At 55.4% G+C, this 27,695-nt stretch overlaps 2 protein-coding genes across 5 annotated transcripts in view; one reads left to right on the top strand and one right to left on the bottom strand.

Annotated features, from left to right (window-relative positions):
- TBX21 (T-box transcription factor 21) overlaps window positions 1-5,531 on the top strand; it is a 96,817-nt gene extending 91,286 nt beyond the window's left edge. Inside the window, exons 7-11 of the mRNA XM_038754285.1 lie at window positions 3,486-3,640; window positions 3,784-3,905; window positions 4,186-4,344; window positions 4,433-4,494; window positions 4,577-5,531. Coding sequence (XP_038610213.1) covers window positions 3,486-3,640; window positions 3,784-3,905; window positions 4,186-4,344; window positions 4,433-4,494; window positions 4,577-5,240 — 1,162 coding nt within the window. The 3' untranslated portion in view covers window positions 5,241-5,531. The remainder of the gene's footprint in view (window positions 1-3,485; window positions 3,641-3,783; window positions 3,906-4,185; window positions 4,345-4,432; window positions 4,495-4,576) is intronic.
- Window positions 5,532-6,156: 625 nt separating this feature from the next.
- OSBPL7 (oxysterol binding protein like 7) lies at window positions 6,157-27,351 on the bottom strand. 4 transcript variants are annotated; one of them, XR_005452887.1, is made up of 24 exons: window positions 27,303-27,351; window positions 26,270-26,425; window positions 25,969-26,094; window positions 25,746-25,799; window positions 24,945-25,058; window positions 24,194-24,307; window positions 23,975-24,083; window positions 23,263-23,366; window positions 22,987-23,082; window positions 22,751-22,880; window positions 22,564-22,655; window positions 13,121-13,216; window positions 12,878-13,012; window positions 12,616-12,712; window positions 11,009-11,316; window positions 9,626-9,763; window positions 9,447-9,510; window positions 9,277-9,355; window positions 8,772-8,916; window positions 8,171-8,315; window positions 7,798-7,924; window positions 7,586-7,708; window positions 6,695-6,903; window positions 6,157-6,227 (listed from the first exon to the last, which is right to left on the bottom strand). XR_005452887.1 is itself a non-coding variant. In XM_038753674.1 (23 exons), the coding sequence occupies exons 2-23, from the start codon at window positions 26,366-26,368 to the stop codon at window positions 6,795-6,797; spliced, it is 2,604 nt and encodes an 867-aa protein (XP_038609602.1). In that variant the 5' UTR covers window positions 26,369-26,425; window positions 27,303-27,351; the 3' UTR covers window positions 6,264-6,794. The 4 variants fall into 4 exon arrangements, 3 of the variants coding, with proteins under 3 accessions (XP_038609602.1, XP_038609604.1, XP_038609603.1); XM_038753674.1 differs by lacking the exon at window positions 6,157-6,227 and having other exon boundaries at window positions 6,264-6,903; XM_038753676.1 differs by lacking the exon at window positions 6,157-6,227 and having other exon boundaries at window positions 6,264-6,903; window positions 11,009-11,271.
- Between the last annotated feature and the right edge of the window lie 344 nt (window positions 27,352-27,695).

Here is a 27,695-nt window from a genome sequence, read left to right as displayed (position 1 = left end):
GGGTGTCCCTGGGGTGGGGGTGGGGGGCTGCTTGGCCGGGATGGTGGCAGGGTGAGGGGCTAGGGAAAACCAGAGCCAGGCTGACATGGGTATCTGGAGTGTATGTATGTGCAGGTGTGCACGGGAGCCCGTGTGGTTGGTGTGAGTGTGTTTGTTTGTTTGTTTGTGAGACACAACCATCGCAGCAATTGTTGGCCTCCTGCCGGGGAGGCCCTTTCCGATCCTCCCGGGCTAGATCTGCAGGTCTGGGGACCAGTCAGTTGATCGTATTTATTGAGCGCTTACCGTGTGCAGGGCACTTGTACTAAGTGGTTGGCACAGTACACCATAAGAATATAACAGACGCATTCCCTGCCCACAATGATCTTACGGCCTAGACCAGTGCCCAACCACTCCTCCACACCGTCTGAGGAGTTGGGGAGAGGGGAGATGTGGCTGGTAGGGGCTTGCTGCTCGCGGCCTGCTTTCTGTTAGGCCCGGCCTGACTTTTTGGGCGCTGCTTGGTGGGCGTTGGGGAGTGGGGAGAGGACTGGTCTGAGCCCAGGCCCGAGGGCAGGAGCAGGAGATGGGTTGAAGCCGTGGGCGTCCCCACACCTCAGCCCGCCGTCTCTGGGGATTGTCCCCGCCTGCTGACCCAGGCCTTGGGTGGGGCCGGGAGCGGAGAAGCCAAAACGGGCGTCCCAGAGCCCGGGCCCGAGAGGCGAGTGAGAGGGGCCAGATGGCAACAGCTCTGTGGCGTGTGACTTTCTGACGTTCCTCTTGCCCCGTTTCCCCTCATCGGCACCAGAGTTCTTCCTCATCCCCAAAAAAGCCCCTTCAATTTTGCCCCTCCCTCTCACCCCATAAATTGCTGCCGCTCGCTCTTCTTCGCATCCTTCCGATGTAGCTGTGAAGATGGGGGTGGGGAGGGGGGAAACAGAAGGGGAAATGGGGCCCAGAGAGGTCAAAGCCATTTCCAAGGTCATCCAGCATCGTAAAGATGGGATCTTTCCTGGGTGTGCAAGCACGCGCGCGTACACACGGATTCCGTGAAGGAGAGGCCACTGGCGTACTAGTGGGGTGGAATGAGCTGTGGGCAGGGAATTTCTCTACCAAGTGGGTCATACTGTATTCTCCCAAGCACCTACTACAGTGCTCTGCCCACACAGTAAGGGCTCACTTGTCTGTGCTCACTTGACCATGGACTTCACTTCGGTGCCTCAGTTCCCTCATCTGTAAAATGGGGATTAAGACCGTGAGGTGGGATGGGGACTTGGCCCAACCCGCTTTGCTTGTCTCTATCCCAGTGCTTAGTGCAGTGCCTGGCACATAGTAAGCGCTTAACGAATTCCATTGATACAACTGATACAAACACGTTGATAAAGCCAGCCAGAGTGGGACTCCAGTATTCTGAGACGCCTGCGGACGCTGATGGTGGGAGAAGCTGGATGTTCGTTTCTGGGGTAGAAGAGGGGGTGTGTGGCCCGTGAGCCGTGAAGGGGAGAAGATCTCTAGGGAGCGGAGCCGAGAGGGAGCTGGGTGGGACGGTGCGAGGTTGTGGCTGAGCCCGGGACGGGGTGTGGTGACTGGGCCTCCTCTCTGGGGAAAGGAGATGGCACAGGACAGGGCACTGCCCCGGGTGCCCGGATAGGGGAAGCTGTCTCCATCTAAACTCCCTTGAAGCGGGTCCGAGGAATTGCTCCCCTCCCTGTTGGTAATAATAACGATGGCATTTATTAAGCGCTTACTACGTGCGAAGCACCGTTCTAAGCGCCGGGGAGGTTACAGAGTGATCCGGTTGTCCCACGGGGGGCTCACGGTCTTAATCCCCATTTTCCAGATGAGGGGACTGAGGCCCAGGGAAGTGAAGTGACTTGCCCAAAGTCACCCAGCTGACAATTGGCGGAGCCGGGATTGGAACCCATGACCTCCGACTCCAAAGCCCGCGCTCTTTCCACTGAGCCACGCCGCTTCAGATGCGGGGCAGATCCTTAGTCAATCAATCAATCGTATTTAGTGAGCGCTTACTGTGTGCAGAGCACTGTACTAAGCTCTTGGGAAGTACAAGTTGGCAACATATGGAGACAGTCCCTACCCAACAGTGGGCTCACAGTCTAGAAGGGGGAGACAGAGAACAAAACCAAACATATTAACAAAATAAAATAAATAGAATAGATATGTACAAGTAAAATAGAGTAACAAATATGTACAAACATATATACAATCAATCAATCAATCGTATTTATTGAGCGCTTACTGTGTGCAGAGCACTGTACTAAGCGCTTGGGAAGTACAAGTTGGCAACATATAGAAACAGTCCCTACCCAACAGTGGGCTCACAGTCTAAAAGGGGGAGACAGAGAACAAAACCAAACATACTAACAAAATAAAATAAATAGAATAGATATGTACAAGTAAAATAAATAGAGTAATAAATATGTCCAAACATATATACATATATACAGGTGCTGTATAGACTGTGAGCCCACTGTTGGGTAGGGACTGTCTCTATATGTTGCCAATTTGTACTTCCCAAGCGCTTAGTACAGTGCTCTGCACATAGTAAGTGCTCAATAAATACGATTGATGATGATGTGGAGAAGGGAAGGAGGTCAGATGGGGGGGATGGAGAGGGGGACGAGGGGGAGAGGAAGGAGGGGGCTCAGTCTGGGAAGGCCTCCTGGAGAAGGTGAGCTCTCAGTAGGGAGTTTAGTCCCACCGATCGATCAATCAATTAATTGTATTGAGTACTCACTGGGTGCAGAGCGCTATTATAAGCTCTTGAGAGAATACAATATAACAGTTGGTAGTCATGTTGCCTGGCCACAGTGAGTTTACAGTCTAAAGGAGGCAGGCTCCAAGCTCCAGTTTGGGTACACGTACAGGCCGGGCCGCTGGTGGGCTCCGCTCCGGGCGAGGTGGCAAACCTCACCGGAGCCAGCACATCCTCTGAGCAAGAAAGGGGTGAGGGCCTCAGGCCCAGGTGGAATCATCCTTTCCCCTTGTTTCCTGGCGAATCCCCCGCCGCCCCCCGTTCCCGCTTTGCCTTCCCAGTTGGGGAGGGGGTCCCAGGTGAGGGGGGCTGACAACCCGGGGGGCCGGGGTGGGGTGGGGGCGTCCGTGCCTGGTGCCGCCCACAGATGGTGGCCGGAAGAAAACTTCCTGCTTTGCTGATACGCTTCAGTTTCTGTTTTGCAGGGGCCGCTTAAAGAGCACCTAGGACCCGGAGGGAGGGAGGAGAGGTTGCGGGGGGTGGGGGGCAAAGCGTAGCCAGACCCTCCTCCTTCCCCCCACTGGCTCCACTTGGGGATGGACAGCAGCCGAAGGAGGGTGAGGGGAAAGGCAAGCTGGTAGCCCCTACTTGGACCAGCGAGGTGGTGTGTGAGACGGGTAGCCCTAGAGCCACCCGGGTTTGCGTTGTGGGGTCATGGGGGGCCAGGGTCACCTGGAGAGGAGGAGGTGGAAGGTGAACCTGTCCTTTTGTTCCTCTTTCCCTCCGCGTCCAGCCGGATGTTCCCCTTCCTGAGCTTCAATGTGACCGGCCTGGACCCCACGGCCCTCTACAGCGTTTGCGTGGACATCGTCCTCGTGGATCAGCACCACTGGCGCTACCAGAACGGGAAGTGGGTGCAGTGTGGCAAGGTGGAGGGCAGCACGCCAGGTACAGAGGGAGCGGGGCACGGCGGGCGGTGGGCACGGCGGGCGGGCCTCGGCCGGGGCACACCACCTGGTGGAAACCCAAGCCGCGGGGGGTGGGTGGGCCCTGACTGGCATCCCACCCCGGCCCCTCTTTTGCCCACCCAGGGAACCGCCTCTATGTCCACCCCGACTCCCCCAACACGGGGGCCCACTGGATGCGCCAGGAGCTGTCTTTCGGGAAGCTGAAGCTGACCAACAACAAAGGGGCCTCGAGCAACATGTCCCAGGTACGGCCCCGGGCCCAGACCTCCAGGCACAGAGACACAGGGAAGGCCAGGCTGAGGGCGGTGGATTCACGCTCCCCGCACCGCGGTAGGGGGCAAACCTTACGCTGCAGCGGGAGGGAACGAGATTAGACTTTCGGAAGGCTTTCTCGGGTGAGGGGCGGGGGAGGGAAATGAACTTTGGAGCTTTGAGGTCATCCTGTCTATCTGCAAGCCGAGACCTGGGTGTGATGACAAGGGTTTCTAATCCTCTCCGTCTTGTCCCCACCGCCCCGCGACGTAGATGATTGTGCTTCAGTCGCTGCACAAATACCAGCCTCGGCTGCACGTGACGGAGATGAAGGACGGAGAGCCAGAGACCCCCTGCCCCTCGCCCACCTCCCACACCTTCTCCTTCATCGAGACCCAGTTCATCGCCGTGACCGCCTACCAGAATGCCGAGGTGCCTGGGCTGGCGGGGGCCTGGCGGGAGGGGATGGGGACGGGGGTAGGGGCGTACCCTCACCAACCGCCCTCTCCCTTTTCCCCAGATCACGCAGCTCAAAATCGACAACAATCCCTTCGCCAAAGGTTTCCGGGAGAACTACGATATGTGAGTCTCATTCCTGGGTCGGGGGCTGGGGGGCTGTGAGGGGCGGGGGGGTGGTCCTCACATCCGACTCTCCTCCCGCCAGGATGTTCAGCGCTCCCGTCGAGGCCGACGCCCCCTCCCCGCCTGACGTCTCCGGCTGCCAGCCGATGCCCGGGAGCCGCTTCCAGCCCTTCTTGCCCGATCAGTATTCGATGCCCGCCTCCAGCCGCTTCTTCGCCGAGCCCCCACTGCGGCCGGGGAGCGGGCAGCCCAGGGAAGGGGCCCCCGCCCGCTGGTACTTCCCCCCGCCGCCGCCCGCCGGCCCCATGGACTTTCCCGCCTACGAAGCCGACTTCCCCGGCCCGAAGCTGCTGCCCTACAGCATGAAGCCATTCGTGCCCTCCTCGTCGACATCCTCCCTGCCTTTCTACCAGGACCCGCTGGGCGCGGGGGGCGGTTGGGCCGGCCTCCAGTACCCCCCGACGCCCACGCCGCCCTCGCCCTGGTTTCGGCCCATGCGGGCGGGCCCGCCGGCCCAAGGGGCGGAGGAGAAGGGGGTGGAGGGAGAGGGCTCGCCCCCAGTCTGGACTGAAATCGCCTCCGTGGCCTCCGACTCGGCCGACTCGGGCCTGTACGAGCAGGAGGGCAAGCGGCGGCGTCTCTCCCCCTACGACTCCAGCACTGACGGCTCCCCGCCCTCCGGCCGCCCCGTCGATGCCTACGACAAAGAGGCGGACCCCGGCTACTTCGGTTACTACGGCAACTGACTGACCGGGTGGAGTGGGGAAGGAAGGTGCTGGTCCTGGACAGCAGGCAGCCGGTCCTGCCCCGGCCCGGCCTCGTCCCGAAGTGACTCTCAATTCCCTCTTCCTTCTTCGAAGGGTTTTTAAGGGGGGAGGGGTGTAGCTTCTACCCCCCTCCCACCCGGGCTTCCCGCCCCAGGAGCTAGCAGTCCCCAGCACTGGGCCTTGGGGCTGGGAGGCTAGCAGGGGCCTGGGTCTCTGTTCTTAATTAAGAGGAAAAGATATTTATTAGATCGGGGCCCGGTGTCCTCTGATTCCTCCACTTTCTTTAAATAAAGGATAAAATCTCCATCCCTCTGCTGTTGGGGGTGAGGAGGGGGAAGCAGCCCCCTGCAGCTATCCCAGCCCCTCCCTCTACCCAATTATTCCTTGATCGATCACGGTCCTACTAAGGCCAGAATTTAATTGCTCGCCAGGGAGACAAGCCCTCTCCCACAGGGGACGTGCAGTCTACGGAAGAGGGGAGATCCTCTTTAACCCCCATTTTACAGAGGAGGAAACAGGTCTTGAGTTGGCCAAGATTATGCAGCAGGTCCATTCATTCAATCAATTGTATTTATTGAGCACTTACTGTGTGCAGAGCACCATACTAAGCGCTTAAGGTCCATGGCAGAGACTGGATTAGAACTCAGGTTCCCTGATGCCTGGGATCCCAGCTCTTTTCACTTCAGCACTCTGTCTAGAGGTGGAGGGCTGGGGCCTGGACCCTGAACTGAGCCCTGTGAAGGTGGGGAAAGGGGACCTCCACTCCCTCAGCCTTAAGGCCACCACCGTGATAGTCCTCTGTTGGGGGCAAGTCTGGGACAGCAGGAGAATAACAGGGTCCATTCCCTTTCCTCCCCGCACACCCTCTGACGCCAGCCACACACCTTTGAGAACTCTACAATCCGATCCGTTCCCCATCTTGAAGCAGCCTTCGCGGGATTGCTCTCTGCCAAGGTTCCCCGGTGCCTAGGCGAGTGACAGCGAGACAGTGGAGCCTGAAAGAGTCTTTATTGGCATCCGGATTGGTCTGGGTTGACATTCCAGAGAGAAAACACAAATTTTCAGTGTGAGGGGGAAACAGGTGAGGGGAGGGGTCTGTGCCTGCCTGCAAGCAACTCCCCTAGCTACATATGTGTGCGTACACACACGTGCACACGTACACAGGGGAGGGCACTGGGCTGCCGCTCGCTCCCTGGGACCAGGAGGCCTGACCCTGGGTCTATTCCGGGGCACAGAAGAGATGCGGTTCAGCTGACTTTTGGGGAACGTAGAGTCGCTTTGCAGCCTGAGCTGCTGCTGTGGAGGTAGGGACTACACCCAGGCTCATTCCCTTCCTTCCCCCCAGTGCACAGCCAGGACCAGCGGAGTGTTGTGTGTGGCAGGGGGCAGAGGGGCAAACGGATGGGGCGTGGGCAGCCGTCCCCAGGGCCTACCCTCAGAGGGGGTCCGCCCGACTGCCCCAAGGGTAGCCGGGGGCCTGGGTCCCCCGGCGCCTCCGACCGAGCAGCGCCCAGGATGGCTGCCACATTAAGGCTACCACAGTACGGCCCCGTCCATGTTCCCGTAGCCCGGCTCAGCCCGCAGCCGCCAATAGGTGTTGTTGCTGACCCACCACTCCTTGCCGCTGCTGTCCGTCTGCCGCCTGCAGGGGAAGCCCCCCCAGGAGGGACCGGTCAGGCCAGGGAGCCCCCGAGCCCCACTTCTCCCACCAGAGAAGCAGAGTGGCTCAATAGCAAGAGCACGGGCTTTGGAGTCAGAGATCATGGATTCTAATCCCTTAGCTGTGTGACTGTGGGCAAGTCACTTCACTTCTCTGGGCCTCAGTTCCCTCATCTGGAAAATGGGGATGAAGACTGAGCCCCACTTGGGACAACCTGATCACCTTGTATCCCCCCCTGTGCTTAGAACAGTGCTTCGCACATAGTAAGTGCTTAACAAATACCATCATTATTATGAGAAGCAGCGTGGCTCAGTGGAAAGAGCACGGGCTTTGGAGTCAGAGATCATGGGTTCAAATCCCAGCTCTGCCAATTGTCAGCTGTGTGACTTTGGACAAGTCACTTAACTTCTCTGGGCCTCAGTTACCTCATCTGTAAAATAGGGATTGAGACTGTGAGCCCCCCGTGGGACAACCTGATCACCTTGTAACCTCCCCAGTGCTTAGAACAGTGCTTTGCACATAGCAAGCGCTTAATAAATGCCATCATCATCACCAGCACTGACCAGGCTGGGCCCGAGAGGGTGGGGTTGGGCACAGGTGGGATGGAGCGAGGGCAGCTCAGCAAGCTTCAGAGGAGAAGGGCCCCGGGGCACAGGTCGGGCACCTGAAGAAGCGGGCCTGGTGAGAAAGGTTGTTCTCTTCCATCACCCTGCGCCGGTCTCGCTGCAGCTGCTCGATGCGTCGCTTCTGAGATTCGGCCGCTTGCACGTTCCCCTCCTCCAGGTACCTGTGGGTCCCCTGGCTCAGACCCCCGTGGGCCCACAGGCTCCACCCCCGCCCCGCACCCAAGCGCTCCCAGCCCGAGCAGGCGCTGACCGCTGGTCGGGCCGGAGCCGGGTGTCCGTCGAGGGCAGCGCCCGCTTCAGCTCCGTGGTCAGCTCGTTCAGCTCCAGGGCAAACTGGGTGAAGCCGTAGTTGCGTTCGTGGTTTGGGGGCATGGTGTCTGCGAGGACGACGCGGGCTGAAGGGGCGGCTCGAGGGGGCTCGGGGTTGCGGCTACCGGGTGGCGGTGACCATAGCGGGTCACCCCCTCCCCCTGGCACCCTCCCCAACCTCTCCCCAGGGTCCTGACCCCCTCCCAAGTGCAGGCTCCCAGCAACCAGGCTACCCTGGGACACCTCTCAGTCTGGGGGAGAGAAGATGATGGGAGCCCCGCCACCCCCAGCCCTCTGGCCGGGCCAGCTCTTACTGGGTTTCCAGATGCATTGGCCGTGAGGGGGGGAGCCCCGGTACAGCCCTTCGTGCCACTTGCCAAAGAGCCGGTGTAGAACTCGCCCGCTGCTGCTGTACACGGCGCCCTGCACCTCGTTCACGCTAGCGCTCCAGTACTTGGCCTGGTGGGGAGGATGGGATGGTGGGAGGGTGGTGGGATTGTGAGGATTGCACTGGGGAGGAAGGGCAGACGGGGCTGGCAAAGGTGGGGGAGAGGAGAGCTGGAGCAGAGCCGGTGGAAGTCTGGGGGGAAGGCGGCCTGGGAAGGGCAGAGTAGCCCCCAAGAAGTCAGTATAGGCAACTGACATTAGGGGCCCATGGAGATTTGCCTCCCCTCTGCATACGCCTTCTTCCTAACTCCAAAGGAACTGTTCTAGGAATCAGAGCGGTGGGATGGAAAACCCGGGATTCCGTCTCCCCAACCCGGTCTCTCTGGGTGGCGGAGGGAGGGGTAACCTAGAGAGCAGAAAGATGGGGGACAGCCGGAAAGCTGGGTGGGGAGCTCAGTCCTCTCTGTGTTCCCAAACTGGGCGTGGAGCCTAAGAGCTGAGGTGGGGCTGGGGCAGGGGCAAGATCACCTTGCAGAAGGTGATCTTGCAGTGGCAGGAGCTGTCCTGGGTATTCCGGATCAACACCTCCCCGTAGTGCTCCACCCAGCGCTGCCCGCTCAGGATGTTGTGGATGCACGACGTCACCTTGTTCCACTCATAATGGTCGCCAAACCTGGGGACTCGGGGACGCCCAGCCCGTCAGCGCTACCGACCCTTGGTGCCCAGACTGGTCGGAGCCGGGGACTCCCAGCGCCACCCGGCCTGCAATCGCCGATGGTGCCCAGGAAAATATGAGCTGAGGACTCTCGCCCACCAAGGATGAGGACGGCAGCAGAAATAAACGCCTGCCCTCGAAGCGCCTGATGCCACCCCCTTTCCCGCCTCTGGCCCTCTTCCCATCAGCCAATAGAGATGAAGGTTAGTGATACCAGCGCTTAGAACAGTGCTTTGCACATAGTAAGTGCTTAATAAAACCATCATCATCATTATTATCATTATATGTGACCCCGGGAAGGGAGTTGGGGATATTCACCGTGGCAGGCGGACGTGAACGGTTCCGACGGGCACGACCTCCAGCGATTTACCCCAAAATTTGTTCTTCCACTTCATATCTGGTGGGGTGGGGAAGGAGGGGAGCCTTAGGGGGCTGGGAGAGCCCCCCCTCCCCGCCCCCACCCCTGCTCCACGCAGCTCCCCCCTCACCCTGCCAGAAGATGAAGTTGTCGGATTCGGCGTGGCAGGCGGAGACTGGCGGGTGATGGGAGACCTGGGGTGTGGGGTCACGGGGGGCGGGGGAGGAGGAGGAGAAGAGGTTGTTCGGGGGAGCCTCCCACCCGGCGGGGCGGCCCCCGACCCCACTGGCCTAGGCCCCCCCACGGTACCTGCTCGCTGATGAAGCGGAAGCCACGGTCGGGGCGCTCGCACTCGTAGGTCTCCCCCAGGACCGGGTTGAAGGGTTTGCAGCCGGCCCGGTGGTAGGTGGAAGCGTAGGCGGAGACGGCAAAGGCCGCGATGCACACCTGGTGGGGGCCGCGGGGAGCGGGGGTCAGGTGGGCTGGGGGTCAGGAGCCCCCCACGCTCCCCACGCCCTCCTGCCATCATCTTTCAGTGGGGCGGGGGCCCGGAGGACAGGTGCATGGGCACGGTCAAGGGAGGGACCCAGAGGGGACGCAGGAAGGGGTGGGGTCAGATGGGTACGGATGGCGAGGGCCAAGGGGTGGTACATCCCAAGGTGACCCTTGGGTACCACCCATCTCAAGGTCAAAAGCTATCTCGTGGCCACCTGAGCCAGCAGGCGGAACTCGGAAGGGAGGGTGGGATACCTCCCCTACAACCAAAACTGCTAGATTGACAGCTTCGTTTCTGTTTATTCTGATGACCGGACACCTGTCCACGTGTTTTGTTTTGTCGTCTGTCTCCCCCTTCTAGACTGAGCCCGTTGTTGGGTAGGGACCGTCTCTAGATGTTGCCAATTTGTATTTCCCAAGCGCTTAGTACAGTGCTCTGCATCATCATCATCATCATCAATCGTATTTATTGAGCGCTTACTATGTGCAGAGCACTGTACTAAGCGCTTGGGAAGTACAAATTGGCAACATATAGAGACGGTCCCTACCCAACAGTGGGCTCACAGTCTAAAAGGGGGAGACAGAGAACAAAACCAAACATGCTAACAAAATAAAATAAATAGGATAGATATGTACAAATAAAATAAATAAATAAATAAGGTAATAAATATGTACAAACATATATACGCTCAATAAATACGATTGAGTGAATGAATGAATGAATGAATGAATACAGAAGGTGTCCCTCCCCCTCCCCGTGCCAATCAAATTAGGTATGGGGGGGGGAGGACAGAGATTGGCACCTTGTAACGTCCCCAGCGCTTAGAACAGTGCTTTGCACATAGTAAGTGCTTAATAAATGCCATCATTATTTGTTGGCATTCACGTCTCGGTGGCGAAGCCACTCCATCCCCCACATCTTACCTCCTTCCCTTCCCCACAGCACCTGTATATATGTATATATGGTTGTGTGTTGTGTATATATGTATGTATGGTTGTGTGTTATGTATATATGACTGTGTTGCCAATTTGTACTTCCCAAGCGCTTAGTCCAGTGCTCTGCACATAGTAAGCGCTCAATAAATACGATTGATGATGATGATGATGCCTGGGGGTGGGTCTGCCGGGAGAGGGGCAGCTTGGGGCTTGGGGGGGAGCGGGGGTGACCCTCCCATCCGTCCGGTGATCCGGCAGTACCATGCGCTCGCAGGGGTCAGGCGAGCGGCTGGCCTGGTCCAGCAGGGCACTGTACTCCAGCTCCTCGCAGAGACGCTGTAGCGTGTTCAGGGGCTCATTGAGCTGCACGGGCATCGACACCTTCGACAGGTCCTTGCCGATGTTGTTGCGCAGGATGTGCCACAGGCTCACGTCCACCCCGGGTCCGCCGGCCCCCGGCAGGCACCGTCGGCGAGGAACGATCCCCGCCCCGCCGGCGACGACGGCCCCTGCCCCTCGCTCCCCTGCGGGATGGACCGGTGGGAGGGGAGCCCGGTGACTGTGGGAATCTGCGGAGTCAAACCCACTTAATAATAACAACTGTGGTATTTGTTAAGCACTTACTATACGATGATGATGATGATGGTGGCATTTGTTAAGCGCTTACTATGTGCAGAGCACTGTTCTAAGCGCTGGGGGGGGGAACACAGGGTGATCAAGTTGTCCCACGTGGGGCTCACAGCCTTAATCCCCATTTTACAGATGAGGTAACTGAGGCTCAGAGAAGTTAAGTGACTTGCCCAAGGTCACACAGCAGACATGTGGTGGAGTTGGGATTCGAACCCATAACCTCTTACTCCAAAGCCCGTGCTCTTTCCACTGAGCCACGCTGCTTCTCTACATGTCTATACACGACTATATGTCGGGCACTGTACTAAGCACTGTACAAGAAAATCGGGTGGGACACAGTCCCTGTCCCATATGGGACTCACAGCCTTAATCCCCATTTTACAGAGGCCCAGGGAAGTGACGGGACCAGCAGACAAGTGGCGGAACCGGGATTAGAACCCAGGTCCTTATGATGGTATTTATGATGGCATTTCATAAGCGCTTACTTTGTGCCAAGCACTGTTCTAAGCACTGGGGGGGATACAAGGGGATCAGGTTGTCCCACATGGGGGCTCACAGTCTACATCCTCATTTGACAGATGAGGAAACTGAGGCTCAGAGAAGTTAAGTGACTTGCCCAAAGTCACACAGCAGACGTGGGGGGGAGACGGGATTTGAACCCACGACCTCTGACTCCCAAGACCGTGCTCTATCCACTAGGCCACGCTGCTTCTCCTCCTGCCCTTCTCCCAGCCAGCGGCAGATGGGGAAATCAAATGCAGTCAGCCCAGCCCCTCTAGAGTGTAAACTTGTTGTGGGCAGGGAATGCATCTGTTATATTGTTGTACTGTATTCTCATCATCATCATCAATCGTATTTATTGAGCGCTTACTATGTGCAGAGCACTGTACTAAGCGCTTGGGAAGTACAAATTGGAAGTTTGGAAGTTTCTCCAAGTGCTTAGTCCAATGCTCTGCCCATAGTAAGTGCTCAATAAATACAAGTGACTGACTCTTAGAGAAGACCCCGGCCGGGTTAAGCCCCAGGGGTCATCCCCTGCCCTCTGTCTCCCCCTTCTAGACTGTGAGCCTGTTGTTGGGTAGGGACCGTCTCTATATGTTGCCAACTTATACTTCCCAAGCGCTTAGTACAGTGCTCTGCACACAGTAAGCGCTCAATAAATACGATTGAATGAATGAATCCCCTGCTATCTCTGGGACAGAGAAAGGGGCCCCGACCCGCGTCTCCCCAGCTGGCACCTGTATGGCTGTGCTCGGACGCCCCGCTGCCTGGCACTCCCTCGGAAAGGCTGGTGGTGACCTCGCTGGTGTAGGACGCCTCATCTTCGTCAGAGCCCTGGGGAGGGACCGCGGGAGTGCCCAGAGGGTCAGGCGTGGGGCGGTGGGTAAGGCCCTGGGCTGGATGGGGGAGAATGAGGGGCTGGAGGGAGCTGGGGGGGGGGGGGGACTACAAACCCCGCACCCCCGTCGCACCCCCTCTCTCCGTCCCTCCTTGCATTACCTCATCCGCCGAGGAGCTGGTGGACAGGAACACCTCGCAGGCGTCGAAGAACTCGGTGTGGGAGTCGGCGAGAGAGAGGACGCTGTGGTGGGGGAGCGGGGGGACCAGTTCGCGGCTCTGGATGGAGAACGCCTCCTGCCAAGGGGGCCACAGAGCGGTTTGGAGCAAAGCGGGGCCGGGAGGGGCCCAGAGGGACACACGGCCCCCCAAGCCCCAGTCTCCCGTGGGCCCGCTCCGCCTCACCTCTTCCGGGTTGAGGGAGCTGAAGGAATCGGCGGTGGTGTCCGAGGAGGCGGAAAGGGAGTGCAGGCGCCTTGGGCCGGGTTGGACATCGGAGGCCTGCGGACAGAAGTCGAGGAGGCAGACGTCAGCAGCGTTCCCCCTTTTTATTCATTCATTCAGCTGGTCAGGCAGTTGTATTTATTGAGCATTTACTGTGTGCAAAGCATTCCTGCCCACAATGAGCTCACAGTCTAGATCCTGAGAACCCTCACCTTCCCATTCCTCATTGCTTATCTGCATCCCAACCCGGTTTCCCCGCTAAAATCAAGCCAACTCGTTCTCCCATCTCCCTGATCTCACCCATGCCATTCGTCCCCCTAGAAGGCCCACCCTACGTCTCATCAATCAATCTCGCTTCCTTTTGAATTGCTACTAACCCCCCGAACTCCCAGAAAACTTTCCTGGATGAACCCCTCTGACTCTCAGATCCCCCTTCTCAGTGTGCTGCCCCACAGCAGATATTCCACTGCATTCCTGTATTTTCAGGCTGCTTTGGGAAAAAGCGTTTGAAGTGTGGTTATCCGTAGAGAATTCTAGGTTCCCTGAACTGGCTGGGTTACACAAGAGGTCACCTAGACCAGTCCCATGCTTCCAGACAGGTGATGCCAAATCCATCCAAAACAATGGGTGCTCGTTTCTCTCCTGGACACCCACCCTCATGGTTAGGGATGGAAACCCACACTCTCCTCTCCTGACTCTCCTGACTCTCCTCCCTCCATCCCTGACTCTCCCTCCAGTGACCCAGCACAGACCCTCCTACTCTCTTGACTCTCCCCTCTCCATCCCTGACTCTCCCCACTCCATCCCAGACTCTCTCCCCCTTCCAGCCCCAATGGGTGCCCCTCACCCCATCAGGGGCCAATAATCAGGGATCAATAAATCCCATGTTCGCCTTACCCAGTCCCTTCATGACACTGTAAATTCCAATCCTGTTGCTCTCAGACACACCTGTCCAGAACATAGAGTCCTGATCCTTTCCGCCTGTCCTCCGCTTCACCCCCAGTCACGTGGAGAGCTCTTTACCGTATCTTCCCCAGCTGTATTCTGTCACTTCTACAATGTGGCAGCCACAACAGCCTGTGGTATTCCCGGTGAGGACGAGCCAAAGTACATTTCACTATGAGCAGAGACTATGCCTGTTATGTTGTTATAGTGTACTTTCCCAAGCGCTTATTTAGTACAGTGCTCTGCACACTGTAAGGGCTGAACAAATACGATTGACTGACTGACTGACAGAATCTTCCTTTCTGTCCTTTTCCTGAGGATGGCCAGGATTCAGCCGGCCCTTCCAGCTACTGCCGCACGTAGGACTGATGGCACCTAAGAACAATCAGCAGCAAATCTGAGAACTTTTTCCTCACATTACGGCCGATAGCTCTGAGCCCATCAATCAATCAATCAATCAATGTTATAGAGAAGCAGCAGGGTGTAGAGGATACAGCCCGGGCCTGGATTCAGAGGGTCATGAGTTCTAATCCCAGTTTACAGTATGCAGAGCACTGTACTAAGCGCTTGGGGGAGTACAATCCAAAAGAGTCGGCAGACACATTCTCTGCCCACAATGAGATTACATAAAGTCTAGAGGATTCCTATTTCTATGATAGAAATAGAAATCATAGACTGTGAGCTCACTGTGGGCAGGGATTATCTGTCTTTAATGTGCAATTGTACTTTCCCAAGCACTTAGTACAGTGTTCTGCACACAGCGCTGAATAAATATGAATGAATGAATGAGTAAATTCCCTCCACTCCCATTATTATTCAGGCTTAGAAAAACCTTTAATAAGGACCTTTGCTTTTTCTCTATCTACATGTTTGTTGACCCCTTTAAAGAACTCCAGCAGATTTTCTCTAGCAGAAACCATGTTGTCTTTCCTCCAGCCGGTTGGGCTCCCCTAAGTGCTAAACTTCATGATCAATTCTTCTAATTCTCCTAATTTTTCCTACCTCTCTCACCAAGAGTCCTGCACAGAATTCCCTCAATCACTTCCAAATGCAGTGTATCACATCTCCAGACTGGTGGCTGTTTGTAACGATAGGTTACACACTTTGGCCAAGAGTTTTCCAACCTCCCCTCCGACTTTCTTTGACACTCTAGAGCGGATACCATTCAGTCCCACAGATTTGTTCACATCTAGATCAACCGAGTCTAAAATGGTCCGATTCCTCTCTTCTGGCCTGTCTCGTAGAGAAAATAATTTGGATGGGGGAATCTGATATCGCTCTGTGGACACGGAGAACAGACTCCCTGTGTACTTTGCTTGTAAAGCCCGAGCCTTCAATAACACCATCTCCGCCAAACTCAACCCCCCTTGCTCAACCCAGATCACGCCATTGTCCGTTTCTTCTGCCCCTGCCTTCGTGTCACCATGAAGGCGGCAGGCTGCCTTCCGCCCACTCAGATTAGTACTCAATAAATACGATTGAATGAATGAATGAATACTGACCGGTTACAATTCAGCTCTCTCTGGTCCTCAACAAGTTCTAGTCCATCCTCATTGAGTCCCCCATCCATAGCCTCCCTTCTGAAGTCTCCACCACCTCCTCTCTCCCTAATCCCTGATGACCTCTCCCTTACCTTGGATGGAAAAACAGAAATCATTAGCTGTGATCTTTCCAATATCCCCCCATCACCTCCTTACCACACTGTGAACTTTTTCAGACCTTGTTTTTGTTGACATGATGCTCATCGGGGCTTCCTATCTCTCTACTGGTTTTGTCTCCAGCTCACTCACTGGCTCTTCTTTCACCAATCAGCCTTCGATTGGGTGCCCCAAATAATAATAATAATAATTGGGGTACTTGTTAATGCTTACTATGTTTCAGGCACTGTACTAAGCGCTGGGGTAGAGACAAGATAATTAGGTTCCCAATGGGACTCACAGTCCAAGTAGGAGGGAGAACAGGTATTGAATCCTCATTTTGCAGATGAGGAAACTGAGGAACAAAGAAGTGAAGTGACTTGGCTGAGGTCACACGGCAGACAGGTGACAGAGCTGGTTTAGAAACCAGATCTTTCTGATGCCCAGGCCTGTGTTTTCTCCACTAGGCCACCCTGCTTCCCACATCAATCAGTCCATCAAATCAATGGTACTTATTGAGTGCTTACCATGTGCAGAACACTGTATTAAGCACTTGGGAGAATACATACATGTTCCTTGACCATAACCATCTAACACAAGGCCCTACTCTGGGATTCCTACTCTTCTCATTTGATACTTTCATTCATTCCTTCATTCCACTGTATTTATTGAGCGCTTACTGTGTGCAGAGCACTGGACTAAGTGCTTGGGAGAGTACAACAATGAACACACACATTCCCTACCCACGCTGAGCTTACGGTCTAGCTGTAATCTAGTTGATGAGGTTACTTGCTATCAGGAGCTCTTCATCCACGTTATAACTACTAACTCAGCTTCCTCACTGATTGATATGACTGAATGAATGACCTTCTGGTGTCTACCTCTTCCCACTTTGATCTTTACTACCCCATTCTTCCTAAAATGCTATCATTTTACGGAATTTGTAAGGCACTTACTGTGTATCAAGCATTGTTCTAAGCGCTTACATCTGTCCTCTTGTCAAATTCATTCATTCAATCGTATTCACAGGGCACTTACTGTATGCAGAGCACTGTACTAACCGCTTGGAAAGTACAATTCAGCAACAAATAGAGACAATCCCTACCCAACAATGGGCTCTTCCCTTGATCCCTAGTGGAGAAAACACAGCCCTGGGAGTCAGAAGGATCTGGTTTCTAACCCCGGCTCTGCCACCTGTCCGCCGTGTGACCTCAGCCAAGTCACTTCACTTCTTTGTGCCTCAGTTCCCTAATCTGCAAAATGAGGATTCAATACCTGTTCTCCTTCCTGCTTAGACTGTGAGTCCCATGGGGGACCTAATTATCTTGTCTCTACCCCAGCACTGTAACTCCAGCAATGGCCTCATCTCCCTATTCCTGGAAACCTTCCCTTCCTCTCCACTAATTCTCTCTTCAACTCCTTGCAAACTGGTTTTCGCCCCTTTATTCAACTGAGACCATACTCCCCAAGGCCTCCTGTGATTTCCCCAAAGTCAACTCTAATGACTTTACTCTGTTATAATAAAAACAATAATAACAGCAAATATGACTGCAGCACTTGTAAAGCGTTTACTATGTGCCATGCACTGTACTAAGTGCTGAGGTAGAAACAAATGTGATCTAAGCTCGTTATGGGCTGGGAACGTGCCTGCTAATTCTGAGCTATTGTACTCTCCCAAGCATTTAGTACAGTGCTCTGCACGTAGTAAGCACTCAATAAACACCATTGATTGATTGATTGAGCAAATGGCTCCACTCTAATCTGCCTTTAAACTCCTTGACCGCTTGGATGCTTTTGACCCCACTAGCCTTCTAGACATCATCTTTGGTTTTGCTTTCACCGACGCACTGCTCTTCCCTCTCCGGTTTCCCCTCCTCGATGTCTTCCCTCCTTCTTCAGCTTTAGCCTCGAAGCACTGTTCTGAGTCCCCTAGTCTTCTCACTCTTCACTTCCTCCACTGAACTGGATTCAGCTCCCAACTCTTCCCAGGGAACTCCCCAATCTATCTCATCAGCCTCAATCCCTCTCCTGCCCTGCAGTTTTGCAATTCCTCTTTAACAAAAATGGTATCTATTAAGCACTTACTGTGTGCCAGGTACTGTACAAAGCACTGGGGTAGATCAGTCAATCAATGGTATTTATTTATTGAGTGCTTCTTTGTGCAGAGCACTGTACTAAGAGCTTAGGAGAATACAGTACTACAGAATTAACAGATTCGTTCCCTGCCCATAACAAGTTTACAGTCTAGAGGGATACAATTTAATCAGGTTGGACACAGTCCACGTCCCACGTGGGGTTCATGGTCTTAATCCCCTTTTTACAGATGAGGTAACTGAGGCACAGAGAAGTTAAATGACTTGCCCAAGGTCACATGGCAGAAAAATGATCTAGATATCCTCGAAGATTGTTTTTAAGGTATTTGTTAAGTGCTATGTGCAAAGCACTGTTTTAAGCATTTGAAATTCAAAATGGCTAGAACTGAACTCCTCATCTCTCCACCTAAATTTTCCACGTTTTCATCACTATCATCAACAACAACAACAACCCCACCACCAACTTTGATACCATCTTACATTGCCAAGATCCGCCCTTTCCTCTCCATCCAAACCGCTACCCTGCTCGTTCATGCTCTCATCCTATCCCGTCTGGACTACTGCATCAGCCTTCTCTCTGATCTCCCATCCTCGTGTCTCTCCCCACTTCAATCCATACTTCATGCTGCTGCCCGGATTGTCTTTGTCCAGAAACGCTCTGGGCATGTTACTCCCCTCCTCAAAAATCTCCAGTGGCTACCGATCAATCTGCGCATCAGGCAGAAACTCCTCACCCTGGGCTTCAAGGCTGTCCATCCATCCCCTCGCCCCCTCCTACCTCACCTCCCTTCTCTCCTTCTACTGCCCAGCCCGCAACCTCCGCTCCTCTGCCACTAACCTCTTCACTGGGCCTCATTCTCGCCTGTCCCGCCACCAACCTCCGGCCCACGTCCTCCCCCGGGCCTGGAATGCCCCCAATCCCTCTGCCCATCCGCCAAGCTCGCTCTCTTCCTCCCTTCAAGGCCCTACTGAGAGCTCACCTCCTCCAGGAGGCCTTCCCAGACTGAGCCCCTTCCTTCCTCTCCCCCTCGTCCCCCTCTCCATCCCCCCATCTTACCTCCTTCCCTTCCCCACAGCACCTGTATATATGTATATATGTTTGTACATATTTATTACTCTATTTATTTATTTATTTTACTTGTACATATCTATTCTATTTATTTTATTTTGTTAGTAAGTTTGGTTTTGTTCTCTGTCTCCCCCTTTTAGACTGTGAGCCCACTGTTGGGTAGGGACTGTCTCTATATGTTGCCAACTTGTACTTCCCAAGCGCTTAGTACAGTGCTCTACACACAGTAAGTGCTCAATAAATATGATTGATTGATTGATTGATCTTAGGCTCTTGTTTTTGACTTCTCACACCCTGCAAGTTTTCCCTCCACATTCTTTCTCAGATCTCTGTCCCTTTCCCTCCACCCTTGCAGTTCTCATCCTAGTTCCCACTCATGTCATTTTCCTACTATTCTACTGCGTTGATCAATCAGTCAATTGATAGTATTTATTGAGCACCTGCTTTGTATGGAGCACTGTACAAAGGAGGTAGAAATCACAATCCTTGCCTTTAAGGAGCTGACAGTCCAGTGGGAGAGACACACACTAGTATTTCTTATATTGTTGTGTTATACACAGTAAGCACTCCATAAGCACGATCAATTGATTGATTGATTCTTCCCATTTTCCAAGTCCTCTTAAAAATGAGAAGTAGCCTGGCCTAGTGGAAGGAGGACCTGGATACTAATTCCAGCTTTGCCATGAGTCTGCTGTGTGACCTTGGGCAAATCGTTTCACTTTTCAGTGCCTCAGTTACCGTAAATTGGGGATCAAAACTGTGAGCCTTAGGAGGGACAGGGACTGTATCCAACCCAATCTTGTAATTACCCCAGTACTTAGTACAGTGTCTGACACAGAATAAGCACTTAACAGGTACCATTAAAACAAAAAAAATCTGGCCTCCTCTAGGGAGTCTTCCCCAATCCATTTTCACCACCCCAAATCACATCACCTCAGCAGCACTTGTGCCTGTTCAATTACTTAATCTGCTATTTTTTCCTGACATTCTTGTTACTACCAGTTATAGTCTCCTCCCACTCTTCATGAAAATTTCTCCGTGGATTTCTCCCATTAGATTGTAAGCTCCCTGAGGGCAGGGATCTTGTCTTTGGCTTCAGCTGAACTCCCCCAAGCACTTAGTACTGTCCCTTGCACACAAAGAGACCTCAATAAATACCATGGAACAATTGATCCTCATTACAAATCCCTCAGAAACTTGAAGACAGCGATTCAATCCCCCTTTATCCTTTCCTTCTCCAGGCTCAAAACCTTCAGTTCCTTTCCCCTTTCCTCCTAGCATCTGGTTCCCATCTTTTTCATCATTTTTGTGGCTCAGCTCTGGATGCGGCCCAGTTTAAGTGCATCTTCTCCCGGACCATTTACCCTTTCAAAGGTGGGAATCTCAGGTACGTTGGAGGGGAGCAGAGGAGGAGAAAATCACTGCCTAACCTGCCAGTCTGACTTCTGTTCATGAATGCCCAGGGCCTTGATGGCACAAATTCAGCTTTCGGTTGGCCATGACCCCTGGGTCTTTCTCTGCCAGGCCTAGCCCATCTCCTGCCACTTCATTCAATCGTATTTATTGAGCGCTTACTGTGTGCAGAGCACTGTACTAAGCGCTTGGGAAGTACAAGTTGGCAACACTTGTCCCTACTTCTTAACTTCTTACCTTTCCACCCAAACCTTGTCCTCCTGCTCACTTCCCCATCACTGTTGACGGCACCGCCACCGTTCCTGATGATGATGATGATGATGGTATTTGTTAAGCGTTTACTATGTGCCAAGCACTGTTCTAAGCGCTTGGATAGATACAAGGTTATCAGGTTGTACCACGTGGGGCCCATAGTCTTAATCCCCATTTTACAGATGAGGTGACTGAGACACAGAGAAGTTAAGTGGCTAGCCCAAAGTGACACAGCTGACAAATGGCAGAGCTGGGATTAGAACCCACGTCCTCTGACTCCCAAGCTCGTGCTCTTTCCACTGAGCCACGCTGCTTCTCACTTCCCACGCTGCTTCCTGCCTCACAAGCCCGTAACCTTGGCATCATCCTTGACTTCTCTCTCTCGTTCCACCCACGTATTCAAGCCATCACTAAATCCTGTCAGTTCACAACATCGTCAAAATCCGCCTCTTCCTCTCCATCCCAACTGCTACCACATCAGTGCAAGCTCTTCTCCTCCGCCTTAAGTATCGGATCAGCCTCCTTGCCGACCTCCCTGCCTCCTGTCTCTCCTCACTCCAGTCCATACTCCATTCTGCTGCTCAGATCATTTTCCTTCAAAAATGTTCAGCCCATGTTTTCCCACTTCTCAAGAAACTCCTGTGGTTGCCCATCCACCTCCACATCAAAAGAACCCAAATTTCTCACCGTTGGCAATAAGCACTTCATCACCTTGCCCCCTCCTGTCTCATCTCGCTACTCTCCTACTACAATCCAGCCCACACGCTTCATTCCTCTAATGCTAACCTTCTCACCGTACCTCAATCTCGTCTATCTCGCTGCCGACCTCTCACCCACATCCTACCTCTGGCCTGGAACGCCCTCCCTCCTCATATCAGACAGATAATTGCTCTTCCCCGCTTCAAAACCTTATTGAAGAACCATCTCCTCCAAGAAGCCTTTCCTGACTAAGCCTCCTCTCCTCTTCTCCCACTCCCTTCTGCGCTGCTCTTACTTGCTCCTTCATTCATCCTCCCTCCCATCCCCACAGCACGTGTATATATCTGTAATTTATTGATTTATTTATATTAATGTCTGTCTTCCCCTCTAGACTGTGAGCTCACTGTGGGTAGGAATATGTTTGCTGTTGTATTGTACTCTCCCAAGCACTTAGTACAGTGCTTTGCACACAGTAAACGCTCAATAAATACGACTGACTGAATGAATAAATGAATGTGCCAACTTGTACTTCCCAAGCGCTTAGAACAGTGCTCTGCACACAGTCAGCGCTCAATAAATACGACAATGAATGAATGAATGAGTACTGAATTTCATTTTTGGGGACAACCGCCTTCCCTCAGCCCCGGCCAATGAACTTAATTCCTGTTTCCACTCTGACAGGCCCCTGGCTCGGTTTAGCAGCGTCTGAATATTGGATGAGCAAACCCAGAATCTTTCCACCAGGTGGTATGTGTGTGTGTATGTGTGTGTGAGTGTGTGTAACCTGTCCCCTCCATTAGTCAAACAATCGTATTTATCGAGCGCTTACTGTGTGCAGGGCACTGTACTAAGCCCTTGGGAAGTACAAGCTCTTACTGTATGTAGAGCACCACACTAAGCGTTTTGGAGAGTACAATTTAACGGCGCAACAGACACGTTCCCTGCCCACATTCTGTTTATAGCCTAGAAGGGGAAACAAATATTAATATTCATTCAATCATATTTATTGAGCACTTACTGTATGCACGGCACTGTACTAAGCGCTTGGTACACACCAATATCAATAAAATAAATAATAGTAGATACTATAAATAATGATAAATAGACTGGCAGCCCCCCCGAGGGCAAGGACGGTGCCTCCTTCTCCTGCCCCTTCCTCTCCCCTGGCGCAGGGCCACTGGGTTGTGCTACCTCACTGGCATCCAGCAAGGAGCCCAGCCCCCAGCCGCCCACCCCCACACCGGGACCAGTGGCTTCTCCCCAGCCTGTGAGAGCCCCCGTCCCTGCCCTCCGTACCCCGGGCCTATGGAGCTCCCGGCCACGGCTCTCGCGGAGTCGGTCCCGCTCGGCGCTGAGGGCGGTCAGCACGCTGCTCAGGGAGCCGTGCACTGTGGGGAGGAGAGGGGAGCAGGTTGGAACCGGGGTGTCCATCACAAACTCCCGCCCCCCGCAACCGTCTCCCCGCTCTCCGGCCCACACTCACCCTTCTGGGCCAGGACCCAGAAGCTGCGCTGCAGGTGGACGTACTCGGGGGGCAGAGGGCGGGTTCCCGGGGGCTGGCTGGGCTCCAGGTAGCGGGACAGGTTGGGCACGGAGCTGTGGAGGCGTCCCACCTGGTGGGGAGGGCGACGGCGGGGAGAGACGGGGAGACAGCTGCTCCCACTGCCCCAACCAGGACCCTCCCCGCCCCTCCATCCCCTCGTCCCCGGTGCCCCTCACCCGTCCAATGGTGTCATCCTTGGTGTAGCTCTGGGTGCACCACATCCGACTTGTCCTCTTCCCCTTCTTCGGGCGCTCAGTGGACCCCGTGGCCTGCTAGGGGCGGCGGGGGGAGCCACGGGAGACAGGCAGGCCGCGTTGCACACATCTGGGGCCACCGAGCTACTCTGGGGGAGCAGCCCCAGGGGAGGGAGAACGGATCCGAGACCTCTCCCTAAAACCCCCGGGGCCCGGCCCGGCCAACTGTCCCTCCCCCAGTTCCCGTCCCTGGTTTACCTGGTGGCTGGAGATGACTGGGGCGGAGGGGGTGCGGTGCAGGGACTCCAGGCTCTGGAGCAGCTTGTACAGCTCCTGGAGTTTGTCCTGGCACTCGGAGAGTTCTGGATGGGGTGGAAAGGGAGTGGGGGAGCCCCATCTTGGTGATCCTCTTCCCTGTGCCCCGTATCCTCTCAGCCTCTCCAATCCCACCCCACCTCCATTCTCTCAGTCCCCCAACACTAACCCTAAGCATCTCCATCCCCACCTCTCTCCCAGGGGTCCTGCAGGTCACGGACACATCAACAGCACCATCGTCCCGGCCCCGCTCAGCTCCAGGAGGATGATCCCTCCGAGGGTGGGCTGAGTGGGTGGGGGTGGCCAGGGAAGGGTCTGCCCAGCCCCTCCTTGCCAGTTGGGCTCCGAGAGTGGGCAGAGGGAAAAAGGAAGCAGCGTGGCCTAATGGAAAGAGCCGCGTCTGGGAGTCAGAAGATCTGGGTTCTAATCCCGGTTCTGCCTTTGGGAAAGTCACTTCTCCGCACCTCAGTTTCCTCAACTGTGAAACAAGGATTCAAAACCCGTTCTCCCTCCTCGGGACTGCGTCTAACCTGAGGAACTTGTACCCACCCCAGCGCTTAGAACAGTGCTTGTCCCATAGTAAGTGCTTAAGAATCGCCATAAAACAAATGAAACAAAAAGGCAGAGAGGGGATTCGGAGCCCTCGCTCGCTCACCGTGGGAACAGCGGTCCAACCCCTCGCTGTTCTTCAACCATGATGCCACTTTCTCCTGGCAGCCCTGGGGGCTAGGCAGGGCGGGGGCCAGAAGACGGGTACCCGGGCCCTGTGAGGGGGAGTGGGGCAGGGTAAGGGGTGGTGGGGGGAGGAGATGCTTAGATTGGCACCAAGGCACTCAGGGTAATCCAACTCCCCTTCCCTGCCCTCCGGGCTCACCTGGCTGACTGGGCCCCTGTGGCTGGCACTGCCCGATACCAGGTTGGGAGGCTGAGCCAGCCGGTGAGCGCAGAGCCGGGATACCCAGCTATGGAACAGGTCCTGGGATTTGATCTGGAGGAAAGGGGGCGAGAACAGGCATGAAAGGGGGAGCCAGGAGTTGGGGGCTGGGGGTAGAGGACTGCCCCAAGAAGGCTCGCATGCCCCCCGCTTTCTGACAGTGTTCATTTCAGGGCAAAAGTCAAGAAATCTCCTGGCTCCTTCCCTCTGTCTACCCCTCTACACTGTAAGCTCGTTGTGGGCAGGGAATGTGTCTGCTTATTGTAATATTGTACTCTCCCAAGTGCTTAGTACAGTGCTCTGCACACAGTAAGTGCTAAATAGATACGATTGAATGAATAAACGAATAACCCTTATGTCCGCTTTCCCTTCAGCCTCTGCCCCCACTTTCTCTCTCCACCCAGAGCTCTGCACACAGTAAGTGCTCAATTAATACATCTTCTAGACTGTGAGCCCACTGTTGGGTAGGGACCGTCTGTATATGTTGCCAACTTGTACTTCCCAAGCGCTTAGTACAGTGCTCTGCACACAGTAAGCGCTTAATAAATACGATTGAATCTGAATGAATGAATGAATACCCACTCTGTCCACTTTCCCTTTGGCCTCTGCCCCCTTCTCTCTCCCTCTCCATTATCCTTGCCCCCCACTCCTTTCCCCCCAGCGAACCATTCCCCTGCCACCCCACGGGCACCTTGAGGTGATAGATATTGTCCTCGGTGTCCAGGTCAATGCGCTGGGCTTTCTTGTTAACCGACATGACGGAGAGGCGGACGTCGATGGAGCCGTGGAGTTTCCCCTTGGCGATCTGGGTGGGGAGGGGACAGAGACTGTGAGCCCACTGTTGGGTAGGGACCATCTCTATATGTTGCCAACTGTACTTCCCAAGCACTTAGTTCAGTGCTCTGCACACAGTAAGCGCTCAATAAATACGATTGAATGAATGAGAGAGGCTGGGTCAGAGTCCCTCCCCCAGGCCTGCCCCTCTTCCCCCGTCTATGGATAAAGTGTCTGGGACTGGTCCTTGGCTCTGTCCGTCTCCAGGCACCGATCCACCGTCCCAGCCCTGTCTGAGTCCCACGGTGACAGGCACTGGTCTGGGGGGGCCACAGTCTTAGGGTGGGGAGGGAGCCAGCGTGGCCCTAGTCGGGGAAACACAGGCCTGGAGTCGGAAGGATCTGGTTTCTAACCCCGGCTCTGCCACCCGTCTGCCTTGTGACCTGAGCCAAGTCACTTCACTTCTCTATGCCTCAGTTTCCTCGGCTGTAAAATGGGGATTAAGTACCTGTTCTCCCTCCTACTTAGATTGTAAACCCCATGCAGGACAGGGACCGTGTCTGACCTAATTAACTTGTACCTACCCCGGTACTAAGAACCACATGCGCCGCATAGCAAGTGCTTAACAAATACCATAAAAAAACCCAAAACTTGCTCTGTTTAACCCTCTAGGTCCACCCCACCTCCCCTTCCCCGAGCCCCCTGGAGCCCAACTCACATCCTGTCTGGTGGTGGCGTAGCGCAGAATGCCCCCCTCGAGCACGAAGTATCTCTGGGGAGCAGCAGGCGAGGGCGGAGGGAGATGGTGTTGTGGTGGGGAAGAGAAAGAAGTGTAAATTCCTCGGCATGGTCGTGCCCAGGCCCTTAGAGGGAGGCTGGGGGTTTCCCCACCTCCTCCTCCTCCTCTTCCTCCTCCTCTCTCCCCTCCCCTTCCCTCTCACCTTGTGCCAGCCTTTCAGTGGCCACTTCCTCTTCTTGAGAAGGTTCCCTTCCTGCCTCTCGGGCTCCATGCCCTCGGCGCCCAGCCTGGCCCGTGGTTCCTCCACCACTTCCCACAGCTCCGAACTCTGGCACGTGGGGCAAGGAAGAGCAGGTCTCACCCTGCCTCCCACCCCCCGGGCTCTTCCAGACGTGACCCTGTAGGAACTCTTCCCCATGGCGGGTCTGGGGCTTGGGGGGAAGACCCAGGCCTAAGCTGGGGGGTCCATGTGCCCCCACCCCCGGTGCCCCAAGCCCCCTGACCTGCTGCGTAGTGCTGTGTCCATAAGACAGGACGCTGGCCGAGAGGGCCTGGCTCACCGCCCTCCGGGGGCAGGCAACGTCCTGGTCGTGGCTGTCCATTGCCAGGGATGGGAGCCGGGGTCACCTTCTTTCTTGGCTCAACGCTCCTGGGTGCCCCTGGGGAAAGGGAATCCCGGTCAGCCCAGCTTTGGCCTCCTCCAATCAATCAATCAATCAATCGTATTTATTGAGCGCTTACTACGTGCAGAGCACTGTACTGAGCGCTTGGGAAGTACAAATTGGCAACACACAGAGACAGTCCCTACCCAACAGTGGGCTCACAGTCCTCCAGCCCCCACCCAGGTTCTGCCCCCTGACCCTGAGGACTTGGGACCAGCCTCGGCGACCCCTGACCCCAGCCTTGGGGTCTCAGCTTCTTGGGACCCCGGGGGCTAGGCCAGGAGGGGGCTGCTTTGTGCACACACTCCCTCCTTCCCCTCTCTGTGGACCTTGTGCCTTGTGCCAAGGTTTCTAGCCCAAGAAAGCCCCCTCGGACTTACAAATCTCCTGGCTGGGCCTGCAAGCCTTGTGCCAACTCTCAGAGGGGAAGGGGACAGGCCTAGGGACTGAGTCGGGGGTCACCTGCCCCCCCTCCCACCATGCTCCCTCCCAATGCCCCCAGCACCAACTCCCAGAACCTTTCACTGTCAGCCCCCCCAGCAAAAACAAGCACACATTGTCTCAACCCTGGGCTTCACCTCCCGGGGATGGGGGGAAAGCAGGGAGAGGAAGGAGCAAAGCCGGTCCGGCGGTGCCCATTCATGCCCTTGGCACCGGGGCCGGCTTTCCCGGCGCCGAGGCTGGATCAATAATTCACGTTGGCCAGGTGGAGGAGGGGGCCGAGCCCGGTGGGCGAGCGGTGGGGGCCGGGGGTGGCCAGGCCGGCGGCCAGGAGAGGGGACGGACCCCAGCTCGCTGGCAGGGGGGCGCGGAGGGCCGAGGGCCCCCCGAGACCGCATCCCTGGGGCCTGTCTCCGAGGGGCATCCGCCTTACCCTGCTGCGCTCCCGGCTCCGGTGGCGGCGACAGGAACCAGGAAGGAGGGAGGAGGGAAAAGGGAGGAGGATGGAGGGAGGGAAGGAGGGAAGGAGGGAGGGTCCTGGTCCCCGCTGGGTCCCGGTGCCCGCTCGGCTCTGCCCTCCTCCTCCCGGGAGGACTCAAGCCCCCGGGGCCCCGTTTCACCGGCCTCTGCCCACCCCCGGGGCGAGGAAAGAAAGGAAGGAAGGGGCCTTCGGATAGTGGGGGGTCCCTGGGCCTATGTGCCACGATGCACACAGCTCGGCCTTCGGATGCTCCGGAGGGTAACGCCAACCCACCCCCGCCCAGCGCAATGCCACCTTCAAGGCCTCGATTGGGCATCAACAGGGGGCCAGGAGTTGGCCACCCTG

Source organism: Tachyglossus aculeatus, chromosome 11 (assembly GCF_015852505.1).
Source record: "Tachyglossus aculeatus isolate mTacAcu1 chromosome 11, mTacAcu1.pri, whole genome shotgun sequence".
NCBI lineage: Eukaryota > Metazoa > Chordata > Mammalia > Monotremata > Tachyglossidae > Tachyglossus > Tachyglossus aculeatus.
Note: the sequence above shows the minus strand (reverse complement) of the source record. Positions and strands in the feature narration are given on the sequence as shown.

Excerpts from the sequence above, each read along its gene's own strand:
- OSBPL7 (XM_038753674.1), bottom strand. The coding sequence starts at position 26,368 with ATGGACAGCCACGACCAGGACGTTGCCTGCCCCCGGAGGGCGGTGAGC. Across the intron at positions 26,095-26,269 it reads GACACAGCACTACGCAGCAG|AGTTCGGAGCTGTGGGAAGT; the intron begins GTCAGGGGGCTT and ends CCCACGTGCCAG. Across the intron at positions 23,083-23,262 it reads CAGTCATCTCCAGCCACCAG|CAGGCCACGGGGTCCACTGA; the intron begins GTAAACCAGGGA and ends CGCCGCCCCTAG.